This window comes from Pelophylax lessonae, assembly GCF_965119305.1.
Source record: "Pelophylax lessonae genome assembly, chromosome: 4".
In the NCBI taxonomy this organism is placed as follows: Eukaryota; Metazoa; Chordata; class Amphibia; order Anura; family Ranidae; genus Pelophylax; species Pelophylax lessonae.
In genome coordinates, this window is record NC_138771.1 from 17,870,728 (window position 1) to 17,892,685 (window position 21,958).

At 45.5% G+C, this 21,958-nt stretch overlaps 1 protein-coding gene across 1 annotated transcript in view; it reads left to right on the forward strand.

The window, feature by feature from the left end:
- Positions 1–1,292: 1,292 nt before the first annotated feature.
- Positions 1,293–21,958, forward strand: part of TIPIN (TIMELESS interacting protein) — a 45,949-nt gene continuing 25,283 nt past the window's right edge. Inside the window, exons 1-3 of the mRNA XM_082256792.1 lie at positions 1,293–1,436; positions 15,979–16,087; positions 19,023–19,098. Of these exons, the coding sequence (XP_082112918.1) occupies positions 1,301–1,436; positions 15,979–16,087; positions 19,023–19,098 (321 nt within the window). The 5' untranslated portion in view covers positions 1,293–1,300. The remainder of the gene's footprint in view (positions 1,437–15,978; positions 16,088–19,022; positions 19,099–21,958) is intronic.

Consider the following 21,958-nt stretch of genomic DNA (forward strand, 5'->3'; position numbering starts at 1 on the left):
TTTTGTAATTTTTGTTGTTTTTTTTTTTAACGCGTAATGGCGGCGATCTGCGATTTTTTTTGGTACCACGACATTGCGGCGGACAGATCGGACCCTTCACTGAAATTTTTGACACTTTTGGGGTTACCAGTGACATTTCTACAGTAATCAGTGCTATATATATGCACTGTTACTGTATAAATACACTGGTAGTGAAGGGGTTAACTTTATTTGAGAGGGAGGGGCTGTGTGTGTCCCTAGGGGCGTGATTCTTACTGTGATTGGCTGTGGCTTCAGCTGTATGCAGAGTGATCAACGGATCTACATAGTAGATCCGTAAGATCAGCTCTCATACAGAGGGGAGAATGACAGGTGGCTTGTTTACACAAGCTGCCTGACTTTCTCCCTCTCCCCCGCCGATCGCAGAGTGGCCGGTGGACATCGGGTCCGCCGGTGACACGCGCGGGAGCGGGAGCGCGCCTCCGGCGGCCCGCGCTCGCTCCCTAGACCCTCACAAGCTAGTGACGTAGCCCTACGTCACTTTGCCTGTGAGGGGCTGACTGCCGCCGTAGATAGTCGTGCGGCGGTCGGCAAGTGGTTAAGTGGTTAAAGCAAACTTCCCCCATCCATCCATCCAGGTCTCCATGCTTTATTTGGTTGGGAAATCACTTTGAAAAACACCCCCCCCCCCCCCCTATTTTTGGCAGTAGCCGTCTTGAGTAAGGGCTGATGATTCATGTAGCATTTACTCCCTGGAATCCACCTGCCCTTAGCTCAGGCATGTAGACAGGAGGGTGTGCTTAGCTAAGAAAACCCCTCCTCCCCTCCTGAAGACTCCTGGGATGTATGACCTCATTTGTCTAGGCATGAAAACCCGGAAGTAACTGAAAAAAGTTTAAAACAAGGAAATATATACTTTCCTATCTCTTTACTGATCCTAGCAGCAGAAGGATTAAAAATAGTCAGTGTTGATTGACAGAGTGAAGTTCAACTTTAAGGCCTCAATAACATCAATGTGGTAATCCCACATTATTAATGGCAGCCCAAACTCAATGCAGTTCTGCTGAGATAGTTGCAAAAATTGACTTTTAAACGCACTAGACTTGTCGCCTAAAAAGGAGGATGAGCTGCTTTTCGGGTGACAAACCTGCATAGGACAGCACAGGTTGTGTATGATGGATATTACGTACATTTTATTATATATAAGGCCAACATTTTTCTATTAGTGACTGTCTTGAATCTTTTTTTTTTTTTTTTTTTTTTTATGTTTTATTGTATTTAATTTTGTGATTCTTTTTTCTTTTTCTTTCCCAACCTCCAGATGATTGATCCTTTAGAGAATGACCTCTTTGGTATGCCTGATTATGAACACACAGAAGATGAGAATTTTCCACCTCTACCCCCTCCACGTTCTCCTGGGGGCAGAGAAGACGATGCTGGTGATATGGAAAATGGAGGTAATTTTACTGAAGTTACAGCGTTCTATTGGTCAGATTTACTTTAGAGTTTGGAAAACTACAAAACACACAAAGCAAGAATATTCATATATAATGCAAGGTCCACGTTAAAGCTGGCATTCCTTCCGCCACTTTTTTCTCATATCTGTGAACTCCGTAAACCACTCAAACTGGATTTTGTACTGCCCATGTAACCCTTTATATCAGGGATCCTGAAACTACGGCCTGCCAGCTGTTATGGAACTACACATCCCATGAGACATTGTAAAACTCTGACATTCAGACTAGGGATGCACCGTTTCGACTTTTTTGGACCCGATACCAATATCTGGTTTTGTGAAATTGCCGATACCGGAAGCTACACACAAAGCAAGCGGCTGCAGTACAGAGCAAAGCCGCTGCTTCATGTGTACGGCTCCTCCATTCACAGGCGGTGCATCCCTAATTCAGACATGACTTGGCATGATGGGAATTGTAGTTCCTGAACAGCTGGAGGGCCATAGTTTGAAGACCCTTGCTTTATATGGAGTACATTGAGGCACACTGTCGGGTTATACTGCCACCTACAGGAAGGGTTGAACACTGGCAAAATTAAAATGCAGGCCAGCCCAGGACACCACCTTTTATTCCCAGTATGCCTCAGTTTAGTAGAAAGCAGTATTAGAACATGACCATAAACACCGAGGGCTGGGACTTGTGTCCCTCAGTGACTTCCAAGAAAAGGATGTATTGCAATTATACAAATCCTTTCATTTTTCTTGTGCTTTGAGGGACCCAGGAAGTCCTCTATTGTTGAGATGTCCAAGTTTGAACTGTGTGGAGTAGGCAACAGCAACCACCCCTAAAAGGCTCAATGTGGACAAACTGTGGACTGCATGTAGCTAAAGAGCTGCTTGAGGACTGATGCCCAAAACTTTCACCAGATGGGTCCAAATTCCCCCACGTGGCAACAAAAGGAGTAGACTAGGTGGTATTAGCTTGGGAACAAAGCCAGACGCGGGAGGCAAGAATACTCACACTAGTGAGGAAGATACAGTATGAGGGGAACCCCTAAACATGGACCATAACAAGGAACTGGTCAATCTGATCCTGCAAATTCATAGTAGTATGTATCGCATCAATAAGAGCCAAAACTGTCTCCTGTAATTCTGAGGTAATGGCACAGGACTACGATTCCACAAACAATCTTTTTTGAAAGAGAATGAGGGTAACCGAAGTCTGCGATCGGTGGCTCGGCCTCTTCGAAGACTGCGCAGGGAGATCGGAGTTTGGCTCTGCAAAGGAAAGCGTTGGTCACCAGCAAGGAACTGGGTGAGTTTGGCTACAAGGTTTGTGAACTGCAATAGAGGTAACTGATAATAAGGCAAGGAAACTCAGCTAGGGATCGGCCAATATGGTTTTTTTCAGGGCCGATACCGAATTTTCGGTCACCCTTTAGGCCGATAGCTGATATTCGGTGCCGATATTCTGTACATTTAAAGTTTTGAAAAATCAACAGTTTTCAACACGCATCTGGTACTGAACATGTTAATGTTTGTTAAAATTTTTAACATTAAGGTCACGTTCTTAACACAGTACAGAGCCTTGCGAAAGTATTCGGCCCCCTTGAACTTTGCAACCTTTTGCCATATTTCAGGCTTCAAACATAGATATAAAACTGTAATTTTTTGTGAAGAATCAGCAAGTGGAACGAAATTTATTGGATATTTCAAACTTTAACAAATTAAAAAACTGAAAAATTGGGCGTGCAAAATTATTCAGCCCCTTTACTTTCAGTGCAGCAAACTCTCTCCAGAAGTTCAGTGAGGATCTCTGAATGATCCAATGTTGACCTAAATGACTAATGATGATAAATAGAATCCACCTGTGTGTAATCAAGTCTCCATATAAATGCACCTGCACTGTGATAGTCTCAGAGGTCCGTTTAAAGCGCAGAGAGCATCATGAAGAACAAGGAACACACCAGGCAGGTCCGAGATACTGTTGTGGAGAAGTTTAAAGCCGGATTTGGATACAAAAAGATTTCCCAAGCTTTAAACATCCCAAGGAGCACTGTGCAAGCGATAATATTGAAATGGAAGGAGTATCAGACCACTGCAAATCTACGAAGACCTGGCCGCCCCTCTAAACTTTCAGCTCATACAAGGAGAAGACTGATCAGAGATGCAGCCAAGAGGCCCATGATCACTCTGGATGAACTGCAGAGATCTACAGCTGAGGTGGGAGACTCTGTCCATAGGACAACAATCAGACGTATACTGCACAAATCTGCCCTTTATGGAAGAGTGGCAAGAAGAAAACCATTTCTTAAAGATATCCATAAAAAGTGTTGTTTAAAGTTTGCCACAAGCCACCTGGGAGACACCAAACATGTGGAAGAAGGTGCTCTGGTCAGATGAAACCAAAATCAAACTTTTTGGCAACAATGCAAAACGTTATGTTTGGCGTAAAAGCAACACAGCTCATCACCCTGAACACACCATCCCCACTGTCAAACATGGTGGTGGCAGCATCATGGTTTGGGCCTGCTTTTCTTCAGCAGGGACAGGGAAGATGGTTAAAATTGATGGGAAGATAGATGGAGCCAAATACAGGACCATTCTGGAAGAAAACTGAAGAGTCTGCAAAAGACCTGAGACTGGGACGGAGATTTGTCTTCCAACAAGACAATGATCCAAAACATAAAGCAAAATCTACAATGGAATGATTCACAAATAAACATTTCTCTATCGCTCATTGACAGACGTAGTCTTCTTGATTCTCAAGAGCTGGGTTATGTTGTCTCCGCAGGAGTAGGACTAGGCAGAATGACAAAACGTTCTGGCTCCACCTTAGGGGCAGTCCCTGAGGGTATATCCTCCCTCCCTCTGCCACAGGGAATCAGTTTTTTTTCTGTCTAGTCAGGAGTAAGGACCTAAGTTCCTTGCTGGGATCTTTTGGTCCTGGCAAGACTTTTTTTCTCTAAGAAAAAGACATTTTTTAGGTAGTTTTTCTCCAGTGTTTTTTTCCTGTGACATCTTCAAGCAAAAATGCCGGACTGGGCGACACTTGTGGTCACCCCAGCCGGCCTACGAGCGCGCGCAGACCATGGCATTGCGCTTGGTCGGCCGCGACATATTCAAGTAAGTATGCGAGGCCGGGCGACGGGCTGGATGTTGAGATCCAGTGGTCACCCCGGTTTCTGCCTAAGAGCGCTTGCAGACCAGTGCGCTGAGTCGGCCGCGACGGAGTCCCAGTAAAGGGACTGACTTTGCGAGTTAAAAGCTCGCTTGGACGCCAGGTACCAGAGAGTCGAGGCGTCCACAAAACCCCCACCCCGGTGGAGAGGGTATTGTGAAGAGAGGGTGCCTGTCGGTTCGGTATGGTGAGTAAACGTTCCCTTTTTTTCCTCATTATGAGGCAGTATATATTATGGGCCCCTCCATATATGGTCAGTATATATCTGATACTTACAAGTCCCCCTTGTAATACAGCATGTGTTTGTGGGAAGTGGACTTGGTTCAAGAGCTAACACTCTACCCAGCAGACTGTAACATTACAGCAGACATAGGAGGTATAATCCTACCTTATGTGCAGTGTATCTCTGTAGATCCATATGTCACCTCTTAGCAGAGTGCAGGTGGATGTGCTGGGAAGACTATATCGGCGGTCCCCCGCCATTTTGCCGTAGACCGAATGCATGCATGTCCTCAGGTCACGCCGGCCGCCATGTTTTTGGAGTCTTATGTCTCTTCTATGGGGGCGGCCATGTTTTGTGAGCCCAGCTACCTCGTGGAGGGCTGGGAACGCCGGAAGGCGTACACAGGGGGCGGAGCCACACCTTCTGCCCGGGAAAAAGCAAACAGCTCCTTCCAGTCTGTGTAAGACAGACGCTGACTGCAGTTGGTTGGAAACTGCACTGCATCGGTTGGTGAGCCTTGGGGGTCCCTCTCTCTCTCTCTGGGATCGAGAAGCAGGTACTCTGAGGGGCGCTATTGCGCTAGGGGGAGACACACAAAAAAAAAAAAAAAAAAGAAAATTTTTTTGTTTTTGCTGGCAAAGGTGTCCTGTATTAACATGGACCCTGCCACTCATGTATCTCCTCCGGATCCCCTCGAGGGGTCTGCGGGATCCTCCAGCACCCCATTGACAATTGAATCTTTGTCAGCTATTATGGAAACTTTTGTGTCCCGGGTGGAAGTGGCTTGTCAGGGACAGGGCGCAAGAAAGCGACCCCCGCCTAACCCCTTATTATCTGAAACTTCGGATTCAGACTCTGAGCCTATTTCTGCAGTTGCAGGTACTTCATCTGGTATTGGTGTCTCGGGTCCTGTCTCTTCAGACAGTGAGGAGGATGTTTCGGCATCCGCCATAGCCCGAGAGGAAGCGTTGGTAAACGCACTCATTGTATCTGTTCAAGAGACTTTAAGGTTACAGGGTATTCCATCAGAAATAGCTGAAACTGAGATCCCTTTTGGGACTAAAAAGCGCATCAAAGTGGCGAAGGTTTTTCCATTGCCCAAATGTTTTGGCAATCCAATCGAAGAAGAATGGCGTCTGCCAAAACGCACTTTTAATATTTCTAAACGCTTTGACAGGCGTTATCCGTTTGAGGAAGCCCTTATTAAGAAATGGACAGAACCACCTGTGGTGGATTCACCTATTGCTAGATTGAATAAAGCCACGGTTATTCCTTTAGAAGACGCTCCGTCTTTTAAAGATCCAGTGGATCGCAAGATAGAAGCTATGTCTCGCACCATGTTTTCCTTGATTGGATCAGCTTTCAGACCAATAATTGCTATTGGTCTGGTTTCGCAGGCTGTAACTGAATGGACCAAGTGGTTACGCCGGGACTTAGAAGTCGTCCCTCAGGCGGTATCAGATTTGTTGGAACAAATGATACAGGGGTTACAGTTTGTATGTGATGCGGCGTTAGACGCCACTCCATTAATGGCGCGAGCATCAGTCTCAGCAGTGGTTCTCAGGCGTACACTGTGGCTAAAAGGTTGGTTAGCCGACCAAGGTTCCAAGAAAGCATTGGCTAATATCCCCTTTTCAGGAGAGCGTCTATTTGGAGCCAACTTAGGTGAGATCATTAAGGATCTCACCGATGGAAAAAGCACCTTTTTACCGCAAAATTTTAAAGGTAGAGGAACTCGTCAAAGACGAGGGCCTTCTTTTTCTGCTCACAAGAGGTTTTTTCGTCCAGCAGGTGAAAAAACTAAGGCCTCCAAAGCTCCTACAGGAGGCGTCAGGGGTCGTTGGTCGGGCAAGCAAAAGCCCGCCCCCTCCAGACCTGAAGATAAACCATCCAAAGCCTGAAGGTACGCCCCCACCCATAACTGGGGTGGGGGGACGTCTTCGCCGGTTCCCGGATCCATGGCTTTCCAGAATCCCGGACAAATGGGTTTGCGAAGTCATAAGGTCAGGGTACAAGATCGAGTTTCGATCTCTCCCACCGGCGCGATTCTTCCCTTCCAATATCCGTCTATCCGCAGATCGTTTAGAAGATCTGCGGAGAGCAGTCACAGATTTACTACAACAAGGAGTGGTAGTCCACGTTCCTTGGACAGAACTGTTTCAAGGGTTTTATTCAAACCTGTTTACAATACCCAGGAAAGAGGGCAAAGTGCGTCCAATTCTGGACTTAAGAGCACTCAATTCTTTCGTCAACATAAGAAGATTCAGTATGGAGTCCATTCGCACGGTAGCAGCCTTCCTGCATCCAGGGGATGTCCTAGCGTCCATAGACATCAAGGACGCCTATCTTCACATTCCCATTTTCGCAGGACATCAGCGTTTTCTACGCTTTTCCGTAGAGAAGAACCACTATCAGTTTGTGGCGTTACCTTTCGGTCTCGCCACGGCTCCGCGGGTCTTCACAAAGGTGTTGGCCCCAATGTTGGCACTTCTGCGCCAAAGAGGTATATCGATTCTAGGTTACCTAGACGATCTTCTGCTTCATGCAGAGTCTCCTCAGACCTTGCTACAAAACATAGAAATTACTATGATTTCTTTACAGGAATTCGGGTGGCTGGTGAACCAGCAAAAGTCATTTCTGGTTCCCACCCAGAGACTCGAATATCTGGGTCTAATTCTAGACACAGTCAGGACAAGAGTTTTCCTTCCGGTAGGGAAACTCCGAAAGATTCAATCAGCAGTCCAGTTGTTACTGTCCAACAGCTGGTCTTCCCTTCGGACTTGCATGAGGGTTCGGGGGTTGATGGTGGCTTCATTCGAAGCAGTTCCATTTGCCCAGTCCCATACCCGAATTCTTCAGCAAGAGATTCTTCTCAGATGGAATCGGAATCCGGAATCCCTGGACAATCAGATACGATTGAGCAAACAGACCAGAGAGTCTCTGGTTTGGTGGCTTCGGTCTCCAATGCTCAGCCAGGGAAAGTCATTTCTGCCAATATATTGGACGATAGTGACCACGGATGCCAGTCTATCCGGATGGGGAGGAATTCTTGGTCAGTTATCTGTCCAGGGACTTTGGTCCCCGGAAGAATCCAGGTTACCGATAAATGTATTGGAACTGAGAGCGATCAGACTTTGTCTGATTCACTGGACCGAGCAGCTCCAGGGCGGCCCGGTTCGGATCCAGTCGGACAACGCCACGGCCGTGGCTTATGTCAATCACCAGGGGGGCACCAAGAGTGTCCGAGCGGCCAAAGAAGTGGCTTGCATTCTTCGCTGGGCGGAACGATTTGTTCCAGCAATCTCTGCGGTGTTCATTCCGGGGGTGGAGAATTGGCAGGCAGATTATCTCAGCCGTCAGACCCTGGATCAGGGGGAATGGTCCCTCCATCCAGACGTTTTCCACCAGTTGTGCCTACGGTGGGGCACCCCGGATGTGGATCTGTTGGCATCACGATTCAACAGGAAAGTTCAGAGATTCGTGGCTCGCTCCCGCGATCCTCTAGCAGAAACCGCAGACTCACTGATCGCCCCGTGGGGGCAATACCAGCTAACATATGCCTTCCCTCCTCTCGCGTTACTGCCAAGACTTCTTCGCAGAATAGAGGAGGAAGGAATCCCAGTAATCCTGGTAGCTCCGGACTGGCCTCGTCGAGCTTGGTACGCCGACATGGTCAGACTGGTGGCGGACGTCCCATGGAGACTTCCTCTCAGGGAGGATCTACTGTCTCAGGGACCGATCTTCCATCCTGCTTTACGATCGCTGGCTTTAACGGCCTGGCTATTGAGACCCAGGTGCTGAAGGACAAAGGTTTGTCAGCTTCAGTTATTCCTACTCTAGTTGAAGCAAGGAAAGCGACTTCCAGAAAGATTTATCATCGCACATGGAAGTCCTACATTGCATGGTGTGAACCTTTGGGGTTCCGTCCTCGGTCTTATTCGATTAGTCGAATATTGGCTTTTCTGCAACAAGGGGTTGAGCAGAAACTGGCCTTGAGTACTATCAAGGGTCAGGTCTCAGCATTAGCCATCTTCTTTCAGAAGCCTTTGGCTACTCATTCCTTGGTGCGGAATTTCATCCAGGGGGTGCGACATCTGGCTCCGCCAGTGCACGCGCCGTTACCCCCCTGGGATCTTAATTTAGTGTTGTCGGTTCTTCAGAAACCTCCCTTTGAAGATATTAGGGAGATTCCTCTACCCACGTTGTCCCAGAAGGTGGCCTTCTTGGTGGCTATTACTTCTGCACGCAGGGTGTCAGAACTGGCCGCATTATCTTGTCGTTCACCATATCTGGTGGTTCATAGAGATAAGGTGGTTCTTCGTCCGAATCCATCCTTCCTACCAAAAGTGGTTTCAGAATTTCATCTGAATGAAGAAATTGTATTACCTTCCCTGTGTCCTAAGCCCAGTCATCCTCGGGAATTTGCTTTGCACTCCTTGGATGTGGTCCGGGCGATCAGGGTATACTTGAAAACGACAGACTCGTTTCGCAAGACGGATTCACTTTTTGTGATCCCAGATGGACCCAAAAAGGGGTTGCCTGCATCTGCCGCGACCATTTCCAGATGGATCAGACAGACGGTAGTGCAGGCTTATTCTATTAAGGGTCGGGAGCCCCCGTTCCCTGTTAAGGCGCACTCCACTCGGGCACTTAGTGCGTCATGGGCCTTTCGCCATCAGGCGTCAGTGGTCCAGGTGTGCAAGGCGGCTACCTGGTCGTCGGTGCATACCTTTACAAAACATTATAAAGTTGATGTAATGGCATCGTCTGATGCCTCATTTGGCCGCAAGGTTTTGCAGGCCGCAATTTGAGGAGACCAGTGGTCTACCTCGAGGGTTTTTTTCCGTTGGAAAATTTTTTCTTTAGCCTCATTCTTTGTTTATAATGAGCCTTTAAAACTTCTAGTTTGGCACCGGTTGGGCCTTCTAGATTGGATTTGATTTTGTCAATCCCACCCCTCATTTGTGGCACTGCTTCTGGATGTCCCAGCTCTTGAGAATCAAGAAGACTACGTCTGTCAATGAGCGATAGAGAAAAATGGATTTTTGTAAGAACTTACCGTAAAATCCTTTTCTCTTAAGCTCATTGACAGACGTAGTACCCGCCCCTCTATCATTGAGTTGGGTTGGGTTAAATTCTCTGTACTGCTTTAAACAGAACTGATTCCCTGTGGCAGAGGGAGGGAGGATATACCCTCAGGGACTGCCCCTAAGGTGGAGCCAGAACGTTTTGTCATTCTGCCTAGTCCTACTCCTGCGGAGACAACATAACCCAGCTCTTGAGAATCAAGAAGACTACGTCTGTCAATGAGCTTAAGAGAAAAGGATTTTACGGTAAGTTCTTACAAAAATCCATTTATCCAGGTGTTAGAATGGCCAAGTCAAAGTCCAGACCTGAATCCAATCGAGAATCTGTGGAAAGAACTGAAAACTGCTGTTCACAAACGCTCTCCATCCAACCTCACTGAGCTTGAGCTGTTTTGCAAGGAGTAATGGACAAAAATTTCAGTCTCTCGATGTGCAAAACTGATTGATGGAGACATACCCCAAGCAACTTACAGCTGTAATCGCAGCAAAAGGTGGCGCTACAAAGTATTAACTTAAAGCGGTTGTAAACCCTATTAAAAAAAAAAAAAAAAAACCTGCAAGACAAAGGCATAATGAGCTAGTATGCATCGCATACTAGCCCATTATGTTTAACTTACCTTAAAAAGAATCCCCGACACGGACCCCCGGACATCGATGCGGGCGCTGCCATGATCCCTCGTCGTCTCTTCCGGGTTCGGCGGCTCCAGCGCGCTGATTGGCCGGAGCCGCGATGACGTCACTCCCGCGCATGCGCGCGGGAGTGATTTTTCTGGCAAGCTCCCGGCAAGTTAATTGAAGGTCCCCCCGGACCTTCAGAGCGCATGCGCCGCTCGCGCTGTAAATATCTCCTAAACCGTGCCGGTTTAGGAGATATTATTTGTACCTACAGGTAAGCCTTATTATAGACTTACCTGTAGGTAAAAGTGTCAAAAAGCGGGATACAACCGCTTTAAGGGGGCTGAATAATTTTGCACGCCCAATTTTTCAGTTTTTTATTTGTTAAAGTTTGAAATATCCAATAAATTTCATTCCACTTCATGATTGTGTCCCACTTGTTGATTCTTCACAAAAAATTACAGTTTTTTATATCTTTATAAAAATGCCAGATACAGCGCTTGCTAATTAGATAGCATTATCCATGCCAATCTCTACAATAAAATGAATAAAAGTATATGTATTTAAGAATTCTCAATATTTGATTAAGCCTATGTTATAAAGTGCATATGTGACTCAGTATATGACATATAAATATCAGATATAAAATTTGCAATAAAAGGAACAATACAAGGTGAACAGTGATTGTGTGCATAAGTGACTATGGTATAAAAAAAATTTCAAGTATAAATATCGGGCAATAAATGATTTTACAATCAGCAATAAAAAGACAGTCCAATAGTAAACGGTGACTTTGTGCTCAAAATAATGTCCTTAGTGAAAGTGATTCTTCACAATTGAAAGGTGCAAGTGCTCTGGCTTGATTGGTTAAGATATCGATTTCTTGTCCCAAGTGAATGAGTAAATTGGGTCACTTGCCAGATATCGTGGGTTTTATGTCATATGACATTAAGACCATTCAAGCTTTAATGGCCCCCTGGGTCAAATGGGTTCCCTTGTTGGTGGTCCTATAGGCTGGTACTGGCTCCTCTGCACTCCGGGGTGTGACGACCCAATGTGATAAGAAAGGAGAAAAGAAGGCTCCAAATAGCGTGATATTGTAAGGATTAAAGAGTTTATTACCCATGCATTGGGTTCAGAGATATAAAAACAGAGTAAACACTATCCCTGGTGGTCAGCGGTGCGGGCTGCGCGTCCTCCTCGCGGAATCACGGGCTAGCTTCCGGCTTGCATTCCACCTAGGGTATCGTGATGACGATATGCGGTCCAATCTGACGCGTTTCGTCACTTCCGGTGACGTCTTCAGAGTTTTTTGACAAGTTTATTTTTTACTGTACAGCAGCTGCTATACCTTAATATATTTTCATCAGATTCTTCTATAACACACCAACTATACACCTTATCTTTGGCGCGTGGAATATACTTTGTATATTTTTCTACACATTTATATCTTTATGTTTGAAGCCTGAAATGTGGCAAAAAGTCGCAAAGTTCAAGGGGGCCGAATACTTTCGCAAGGCACTGTACCTGCCTGCATGAAAACTGATGGGAAAAGCATACAGATTTCACTTGCAGAGTTTTCATGCGCGATTCAGTCAGTTTTTATGCATGTTGTGTGGTGTGAACGCTGAACAGGGCAACCATTTTTTTTATTTATTTTTTTTTATTTTATTTTTCTTTTTTTGTGCACTTGCAGAACGTGTATAGCAAAACTGACATCTCTGTCTATACCATGGTGTGACTGAACGAATGAGGCCTAGAAGTAGACAACTGTGAACCATAAAGTGCTTGAAAAATAGAAACTTATTAAAAGGCTATTAAACATAGAAAAAATGGCTTCTGTTTTTTTTCATATATTGCTGCTACTTCACTAAAACACACTCACTTGGTACCGAGGAAGGAGGAGCAGAGATATCATCTTCTAGCATGAGAGGCAAGTCTTTTGTAGCATGCCTCATTTTCTTTCCACCGATGAAGAGGATCACCACTTCTTCTGTCAATTTCTGGTTCCTTCAAATGGAGATGAAGTTCATCATCCAGGCTGATATTGCAGATTCAGAAGAATCTTCTGCACGAGGCCCCAATAAAACACTGAACATGCCATTATTCGACCACAATGAAGATTCTCTTCAGTCTTTTTGGACATTTGTCTTGTTTTTGCAGCATCCTGCTCTTCCAGATTAGAAGCATGCTCTTCCCGACTTGACATTTCGGCAGGAACCTCCTGTTGAATATCTTCTGTCAGCCATTGTTTTGCCTTGGCCAATACATCATCAGAAGAGAGCATGATTCTTGTATCAAAGATCCAAAAGACATGGAAGCACAATATTTTTAGTCTCTCAAAACATTTGGCGAGGCTGTCCCTCATGACCTGCCTACATGTTTTAATGCCACGTGTGTTGGGTCCTTCATTCTCTTGAAGAAGCATCTTCAGCACTCTCATACATGCGATGACACAGATGAGTCGCAATGACTCACCTCTAGTGTCACTTCCTCTATGGGGAAGAGGGGTCTCCATGACATTGGCTACAATGTCCCACTGATCAGCAGTAGGACAAGAATATCCTTCATATTGACCTGAATAGATGTTAAGAGCTCGCTTCTGTTCCAGCATTCTATGCAGCATGTGAAGTGTTAAGTTCCATCGTGTTGGAACAGTCTGGATCAAGTTGTTGTTGGGGGCCAAGGTCTTTCCTGATTATTATTATTATTATTATACAGGATTTATATAGCGCCAACAGTTTGCGCAGCACTTCACAATATGGGGGAAGACAATACAGTTACAGTACAATTCAATATAGGAGGAATCAGAGGGCCCTGCTCGTTAGAGGCTACAATTTAGAAGGGAGGGTCAAGTGAAACAAAAGGCAATAACCGAGGGGGATGGGCAGATGGATAAAATGGAGGTAGAGTTGTTAGTTGTGGGTAGGATAGGCTTTTCTGAAGAGGAGAGATAATCGGACAGAGTATCTAAGGAGTTCCATAGGATTGGAGAGGCTCTGGTAAAGTCCTGGAGGCGAGCATGGGAGGAGGTGACAAGGGAGCTAGAGAGCAGGAGGTTTTGAGAGGAACGAAGAGAGCGATTAGGTTGGTATTTTGAGACTAGGCTAGTGATGTAGTTGGGGGCTAAGCTGTGGATGGCTTTGTAAGATGTTAGTATTTTGAATTTGATTTCGTTGGGTGAGCAGAAGCCAGTGGAGGGCTTGACAGAGGAGCGGCGGACACTGAGCGATTGGTAAGATGAATGAGTCTGGCGGCAGCATTCATGATGGATTGAAGGGGGAGGAGCCTGTGTAGAGGTAAGCCAATGAGAAGGGAATTGCAGTAGTCGAGGCGCGAGATTACCAGGGAGTGAACTAGAAGCTTTGTTGTTTCTTTGGTTAGAAAGGGGCGTATTTTGGAGATGTTGCGGAGGTTAAGGCGGCAAGATTTTGACAGCGACTGGATGTGGGGCTTGAAGGAGAGTTCAGAGTCCAGGACAACACCTAAGACCTTGGCGTGCGGGGTTGGGCTGATAGTAATTCCATCAATGTTGACACAGAGATCAGAGAAAGGGGCACGTGGTGGAGGAAAAATTATTAGCTCGGTTTTGGAGGGATTGAGTTTGAGGAAGTGATGTGACATCCAGACCGATATATCTGAATACATCTCAGTCGCTGCTTGGCAAGGATTGAATGGTGGAAATGGCCTGCGCACTTCTTCAGCATGCCAACTATATCAATCAAAGCTCTCTGGCTTGACAGACCATTTACCACAAGTTGGAGGGTGTGTGCCATGCAACTGAGGTCTGACACTTCAGCAGGCCTCATTCCTTTCACCATTTTCGCTCCGTTGTCTCAAAGCACAAGCATCCCTCGGTCTTTGTTTTTTTTCCCCAGTCTTCAAGCATGCCTAGAAACCTTTCTCTAATGTACTCCTCAGTGTGGGATCCTTGCATCACTTTTGTATTCAACACCAAATGCCTTCTTGTCCATATGCTGTCAATGAAGTGGCATGTAAGACTCATTAGTGACGGTTTGTCCTGACCAGCAGTCAGTCATGAATGAGAGTGAGTTGCCAGCATTCTCTGGTTGCAGCATAGCCTTTACTTTCTCAACGACCTTTTGGTGAATATTTCCCAGCATTTCGGTTTGATAATACTTTTCACTCTTCAGTGTGTACCTTGGCTCAGCTATGGACATCAACCGCTTAAATCCAAAGTCGGACACCATTGTAAATGGCTGGTTATCAGTGACCATCATCTCTGTGGTTACTCTGTCCAGCAGTTGGGATATTCCATCTGAATTTAGCCACCTGTGTTTTTTTTTTTTTTTTTTCCTGAAACATATCTTTTTGTTGTCTGGGGTTGTGGTTTTTCTGTGCTGCATTAAATAATTCAACATGATGAACTCTTAGATGGGCCCAAAGATTTGATGTGTTTTTGAAGTTGATGATCCCATGCTTACATTGTTTGTACATGTGTTGCACACTGCTGCTTTTCCTGGGGATGGTTGAGACGAGATCTAGTCCCAGACCACACTTTTACTTTTTCTGTCTGCATCCACCTCCATTTCAAATTGAAAGAGTTTATACTGAATAAGGTTAAAAAAACTGTCTGGCTGGCACAGGGACTTTGGGTGGCTGGCTGGCACAGGGACTTTGGGTGGCTGGCACCCTGTTGTGGGTGGGTTTGAGAAAAAAGGGGGCATTTTAACAGCAAAGCTGAAGAAAATACATCAATCCTAGGACATTAGCAAAAGACTGAGGCATGCTGGGAATTGAGGAATTTTTCTGGGCTGACCTACAGATGTTTGTGTGCCAGTGCCAATTCTGTAGGCATCAGTATAACCTGACAATGACTTTCTATGTCCCTGAGTGGACAACCGAGAACCTTATCCAACAAAGGATACAGCTGGATGTTCACTGCAAAGTTTGTGGATTGAGTTGTGGTCACCTTTGCATCGCATATTATTAGCACATTATAAAATGCTTACCTTTAAAACACGGTCCTCCAGCGACGTGCTGTCACACTGACAGGGCTTCCAGGTTCACGGTCTCCAGCCATTTGAATGGCCAAGCTACAATGACGTCACTCCTGTGCATGCGCATCCCTTCAGAAGGCAATGCGCTGCTGTGATCTGACTTCCACGTAGAGGGTGGCGTTGTTCTTGTTGTACATTTGTTCCCCATGGTCCCACTGTATGCAAGAACACAGCCCCCCTCTCTTACTCCCTCCCGAGATGGACATTGGGACAAGTAGTGTACATTGCAAAATCCAGGGCCTTCCGCATGACCACACACCTCTTCCTCCTATGCCATCAAATTTCAATAGACTGATAAACTCTGATATGATCGACACCCAAGGCCGATGCATATATTATTATTTTTTTTTTTTTTTTAAAGCTGTTTTCTGATATACGAAACCTCATCAATACCCTTATTTATTACATCTACGTTTTAGATGATTTAGATGACTGGACCAGGAATATGGGTGATCCACAGCCAGAAGAAGAACCTAAACCTGCTAGGAGAGCCGTGAAGAGGCCGCAGCCCAAACTGGATGCCAACCGGTAAGAATTTTTTGACCTGGATAGCAGATCAGCGTTCAGAGACTATATTTTCGTAATCTAGCTTCATAGTAAGCTAAAGCAGCTCCAGGCAGAGAATTCATTGCATTGCCTATGCAAGAAATGCTGTAGGATTAGTCAAAGTTCACATTTTACCACCACAAGAGCATTTAGCACAGTGGGGACAGCCTTGTGTACCCAAGTACTACCAATGTGAAAATCTCATTGGTATATTTGGGTACCTTACATGTGTTTTCATGTTGCTTACATTTGACTCTACAACAAACAAACAAAATGGCCCCTGCCTCCTCTTATAACTTGGCCTTAATAGCAAAGAGCACATGGAAGGGCAACACATGCGAGACAAAAGCAGAAAAAATTCCCAGCTCAATTCGCCAACCAGTTTGCTTACCAACCCAATTAACCTGTTTAACAGTGTGCGTAAAAACAGGGGTTTAGTTAACACTCATTTGCAAAAAATTGACTCTAGTAAGATGAGATGCCTTTTCCTAGGTTCACACTAATGCAGTGCAGGGAACCACATGTGATTCTGACATGAATCGCACAACATTCCTGTTCAAATTACATGAGATTCTTTGCAGTGCGATTTGAACACATTCATTTTGTGTGGCTCAAATCACCCTGCACGAAAAAGGCGCATGCACTTGTTTTTGCTGCACTTGAATCTGATCACATGGGAGTTCACACCCATGCAATCCGATTCAGTGAATCATACTGCGTTTTGCAACCCGTTTTTGCAATGTTGTTTTAACATTGACACCAGCAGCTGTTCTCCTGAACAGAGTGCGATTGTGTTGCGGTGCAGGAAAGACGCAGGAATTGCTGCAAATCCCGCACCACATCAGTGTGAACCTAGGCTAAAATTGCTACTAAACTTTAGCTTACCTGATAAAAGCATTATTACAAAGTTTTGCCCCCTTTTAACATGCATTTATGGCCACCCAGGATTATATTTTCTGCAGAACTGGGTACAGTTTCATTCGGCTGAAGCAATGACTACCCACTGTACATGTCTGTATGGTACTGTTGATGGGTTATGTGACGAGACCCTTGCTTGCTCGCTTCCGCTCTCCTGACCCTCCTCTGCTTTTAGTGAGTCAGCTTGCAGATCGCAACGTCTGATGGTTCAGTCAACCAAGGCTCCGGGATCCGAACTACAGCTATGTGCCGTTCGGAATCCATTAGAACAAACACCAGGCAGGCTGTATGTAAGTTCAAACAGGAAGACCATTTTTATTGGAAGTACACAACACACTTTTATATACAGAATTTGGAACATCCTGCCCCCAACAACCGCTTTCCCATTGGTCAATTGCACAGTACATGCCGTTCTCCTTCAGGTCCTCCTTAGCCATGCAAATGAGGACTTAAAAATGAGTCAGCAGGGATTGGTCCAATAGCTTGATTAGAAGTACTGTTATGTGTAATGAGACAGAAACCCCTAGGGGACAATCAATGTACACAATAGCCAGACACAGAACAATGGTTCCATAACGAGCCCCCAATACACATTACTCTGAGTGTCAATACATCCCTTAGCAGACAACAGGTGAGTTCATTAGCACACCTGACAATAGGTGAATGGAAAGCCACCTCAGACAAAAGCAACATTTAGACAGTCAGTCTCCTCATTGAACTTCCTGGAATGACCATATTAGGAGTTGTACTTCCTGGTCAGAGACCTCATACTGTACAGGGAATAAAATCTTCATATTACAAGGGAGACATTATTCCTGAATATGACTGTCCCATTTGTAGTAGTCCAAACCATATTCTCAGTGTTCACCACCCTCCTGGTCACCCTGCATCCATAACAGATGCAGGGTGACTTAAACATAAGAGAGCCCCATAAGGCTGGTCATGGTGCCCCCCAACCTCTCTAAAGGAATTTGGGGTCCACAACCCCCATGCCCAAAGTGACTCCCGTCACAGGTTACTATGTTGGAATATCGCATACAGGCTCTTGAAGTGGTTGGACCTTTGAAAAGAAGCATTCCAGGTGGTAATATGGCTCATTTTAAATTACTGAGCTGTGCTCTCTGAAACAAATGCATTGGACTTCCTTCTGCCCTTCACACTGCAAGAGTCCGATGCTTTAAGAAAGCATGAATAAGGTGTAAAATTTTGACTTCTTCTTGGCTGAAGGAAGGTCCCTTCATCCAATCTGTCCCACAAAGCCTCTTTTATAATTCGCTTTGTCCCTGGTCACAAGCTTACCCCATCATGTACAAAGTGGGGTTAAAGCTAAATTCAGCAAGTTTGTAAAAAGTGCAGGCACACCATGAGCTAAGTCCTAATGGCTGCCTGCCACATGTGGACATCTCTTTATCATTTATATCCCACGAATTTATGGCTCTGCCGGAGGATACACTCCAACCTCTGTGAGAGATGAGCAGCTATGCCCGCCCCTTTTCTCTGCTGTCCATTCACCAAAGCTTTTGTATTTTGTAAATGAGTTCATACTATTAAAAGGCTTCTGGGATTGGGCAGTAGGAGGGGAGGGGCGGGCATAGTAGCTGCACTGACTCTACACTTGAAGGGGCTGAGTTCAGTCCAAAGTTGCTGAATTCCAGGAGCTCTGCTTTAATAGCCCTTTACTGTAAGTGATGATGCTGAAGGGCTGCCCAGAGCTTCTGGAAGAACAGAGCAACATTGGAGCGTGGGATAGGAGAGGTAATGCACATAACCAACTGCACCTCAAGTGTCAATGGCCATTTAACGTTTGCAGTGCAGGGGGGCTCATTACAGGGGCATAGTTTATCTAGCTATAGCTTTAAGCTGTTGTAACATCTCTGTGTAGTCTGTTAACTAGACCACAGGGGTGTAGCTTTTTGTTTTTTACAAAACCTAGCTAGAAACTTAATTTTTTTATTTTCTGTCCTATTCAATTTTGTCTGCATTTTCTTATTCTCTACAGGCTTACTTCACAGCGTGGTTTACCAGCTTTACGACATCTGTTTGATGATACAAAGTTCAAAGGCAAAGGGCATGAGGTGAGGCTCTGCTAAAGGGGATGTTCCGTGCATTCCGGTGCAGACAGTCCCATTCATGTTGATTTGGATGCAGCAGACTGAATAGTCGCAGGAACTCCAACCCCCCCCAACTGCATTGAATGGAGAATGTAACCAAATTGCACTGGGCGATCCTAAAGGGGCAATAATACAGTGCAGAGTTCAGGAATGCGCTGTATACAGATTGCAAGGTTAAGGAGTGTGCTGCATACAGTGTGCAGGGTTTAGGAATGTGCAGGGTTGAGCTCTTTCACAGGCTGTCCACATCTCCCATCCACCCCTCCTCTACCCCTGGGCCACTCTCCTCCATCCACCAGCTGTATACAGATTGCAAGGTTAAGGAGTGTGCTGCATACAGTGTGCAGGGTTTAGGAATGTGCAGGGTTGAGCTCTTTCACAGGCTGTCCACATCTCACATCCACCCCTCCTCTACCCCTGGGCCACTCTCCTCAATCCACCAGCTGTATACAGATTGCAAGGTTAAGGAGTGCGCTACATGCAGTGTGCAGGGTTGAGCTATTTCACAGGCTGTCCACATCTCGCATCCACCCCTCCTCGGCTCTTTACCCCTGGGCCACTCTCCTCCATCCACCACCTCTGCACACATCTCCCTCCACAGCCTTTATCTCCAACGCTTTCTCATATCTCACCTACCCAGCCCGGTGCTTGTACCTCCGGGCGGTGTAGGCAACTCCGCCTCTCTCTCCCACTTGCAGGGAGATCATTGGTCAGCATCTGTGCACCCGTGCACAGATTGGGATCACAGTGCAGCTTACCACGTGATGCCCCATCCCACATTGCACCTGCAATCTGCTTCTCCCTTGTCCCTTTTGTGAGTGCAGGGCAGGCAGGGATCTGTGAGAGCCGCCAAGGTGAAAAGCTGTCCTTGTAAACACAGAAGTCTTCTGTAAGTGACAGAGGTGAGCTGGGAGCAGAGGGTGAGAGCCGGAGGTGGTAAAATCATGTTCAACCATATTCCTGCTAAAAAATAAGCCCTGGGTGCAAGGGCCACATGAAGTGGCCTGGAGGGCCAGATTTGGCCCACAGCCTTGTGCTTGACACGTAATGCCATACACTCACAATTAAAAATATAAAAAGTGTGTCTGGACAGCCGCACTTCAATGCAAATATTTAATGAAAAGAGGATAAAATACCACATTATACAGAGGTAGGGATCAAAGACAGCTGACGCGTTTCACACTAACAGTGCTTAATCATAGCTATAGTGTGCATGACTAAAAACAAGTTATCAAAATTGTAGAAATAAATATAACCTTTTACTTGGTTACAGATAAAGCAGTTCCCCCCTCATAAAAGTGATCACTTTTGATTGAAAGCCCTTCCCTGGCTCTAAAAATCTATTAACCTCTTGAATACTAAGATGTTTTTAAACATACCTTGCTAGACAAGGGGTTAAACCATGATATCTAACCATGTCTGTATGTAAAGATACATATACATGACTCTTCTAGGACAGAAAAGTTGGCTGTTGTGCCTTTTAGAAGTTAGAAAACTCTGTTTGAGGCACGGTTTACTGTAGTGGATCTTCAAAGTCGCTTGACTTTGAGGCCAACTTCGCTGCACGACTTCATTGCAGCTTGCGTACGACTTCTTTAAGTCAATGTAAGTCGCACCAAAGTAGTTCAGAAACCTTTTTCTAAATCTGAGCGACTTGAGTCGCACCGATTTTTAGAACGGTTCCATTGCCCTGAATGGGACTTGTCTTTGTTGCATGACAAGTCGCGTCAGTGTGAACTGAGGCTTTAAGGCTTTTTAACCACAAAGTACTGCCTGTTCTGTTCTTGGTCTCCTTTGGTCTCATTTTTTGACGTAAACAGAGCATGTCCAGCTGCATATATCTGTACAAGTGTGTTTTTTCTTTTTTACAACTAGCTGCAGGCCATTCTGTTCATTGCAAAGCCTGTTTCCACACTTCCCTTGTGGCAATAGGCAAGATTAGAACTTCTTCAGTGACCACAAAAGACTTCTATAATATACATTGTAGTTAGGGCTGGTTGCAAACCCTGCTCTGAATCCCACATGACACGTAACTTTGAGCTGAAGAATATAATTCATGTAAAGTAAAAGTTCTCTAATGCTGTTTTGGGAAAAACAATCTGACTGGAGTGCTGACATAAAGAATACATGTGTGGTCTTTGGTAAACTCCACACTAAGGCTGCATTCACATGTCAGCGTATGGATCGCGGGCAGAATCCCCGCGATTCCGCCCGCGATCCGGAAATCATTGCAAATCGCGGGACGCCTGTGCGTTGCCCGTGATTTTCAATAGCACCCCAAATGCTGAGCGATGTTGCCGCGATTTCCGCCTGCCGAATCGCGGTAACATCACGCAAAAAAAAATCGTGGGACGCATTACGCGCCAAAGAAGCTCTTGTACTTTTTTGGGCGTAATGCGTCCCGCGATTTTTTTTTTTGCGCGATGTTACCGCGATTCGGCAGGCGGAAATCGCGGCAACGTCGCTCAGCATTTGGGGTGCTATTGCAAATCACGGGCAACGCACAGGCGTCCCGCGATTTGCAATGATTTTCCGGGTTGGCGGGTGGAATCGTGGCGATTCTGCCCGCGATCAATATGCTGACATGTGAATGCAGCCTAAAGTGATTGTAAAGGATACATTTTTTTAAAAATAACACACCTTGTGCATATTTCATGTTTTATGTACCATGTGCTCCATACTGCTTTCAATTTCTATGGTTGGGCCAATTTGGCTCGTTATGCACTGTTGTACCTTTCCTGAAAACTCAATAAAAATTATTGAACATGAAAAATAACACACCCTCTACTTCTTGTGCAATGGTTTTGTAGAGAACAGCTCTGAT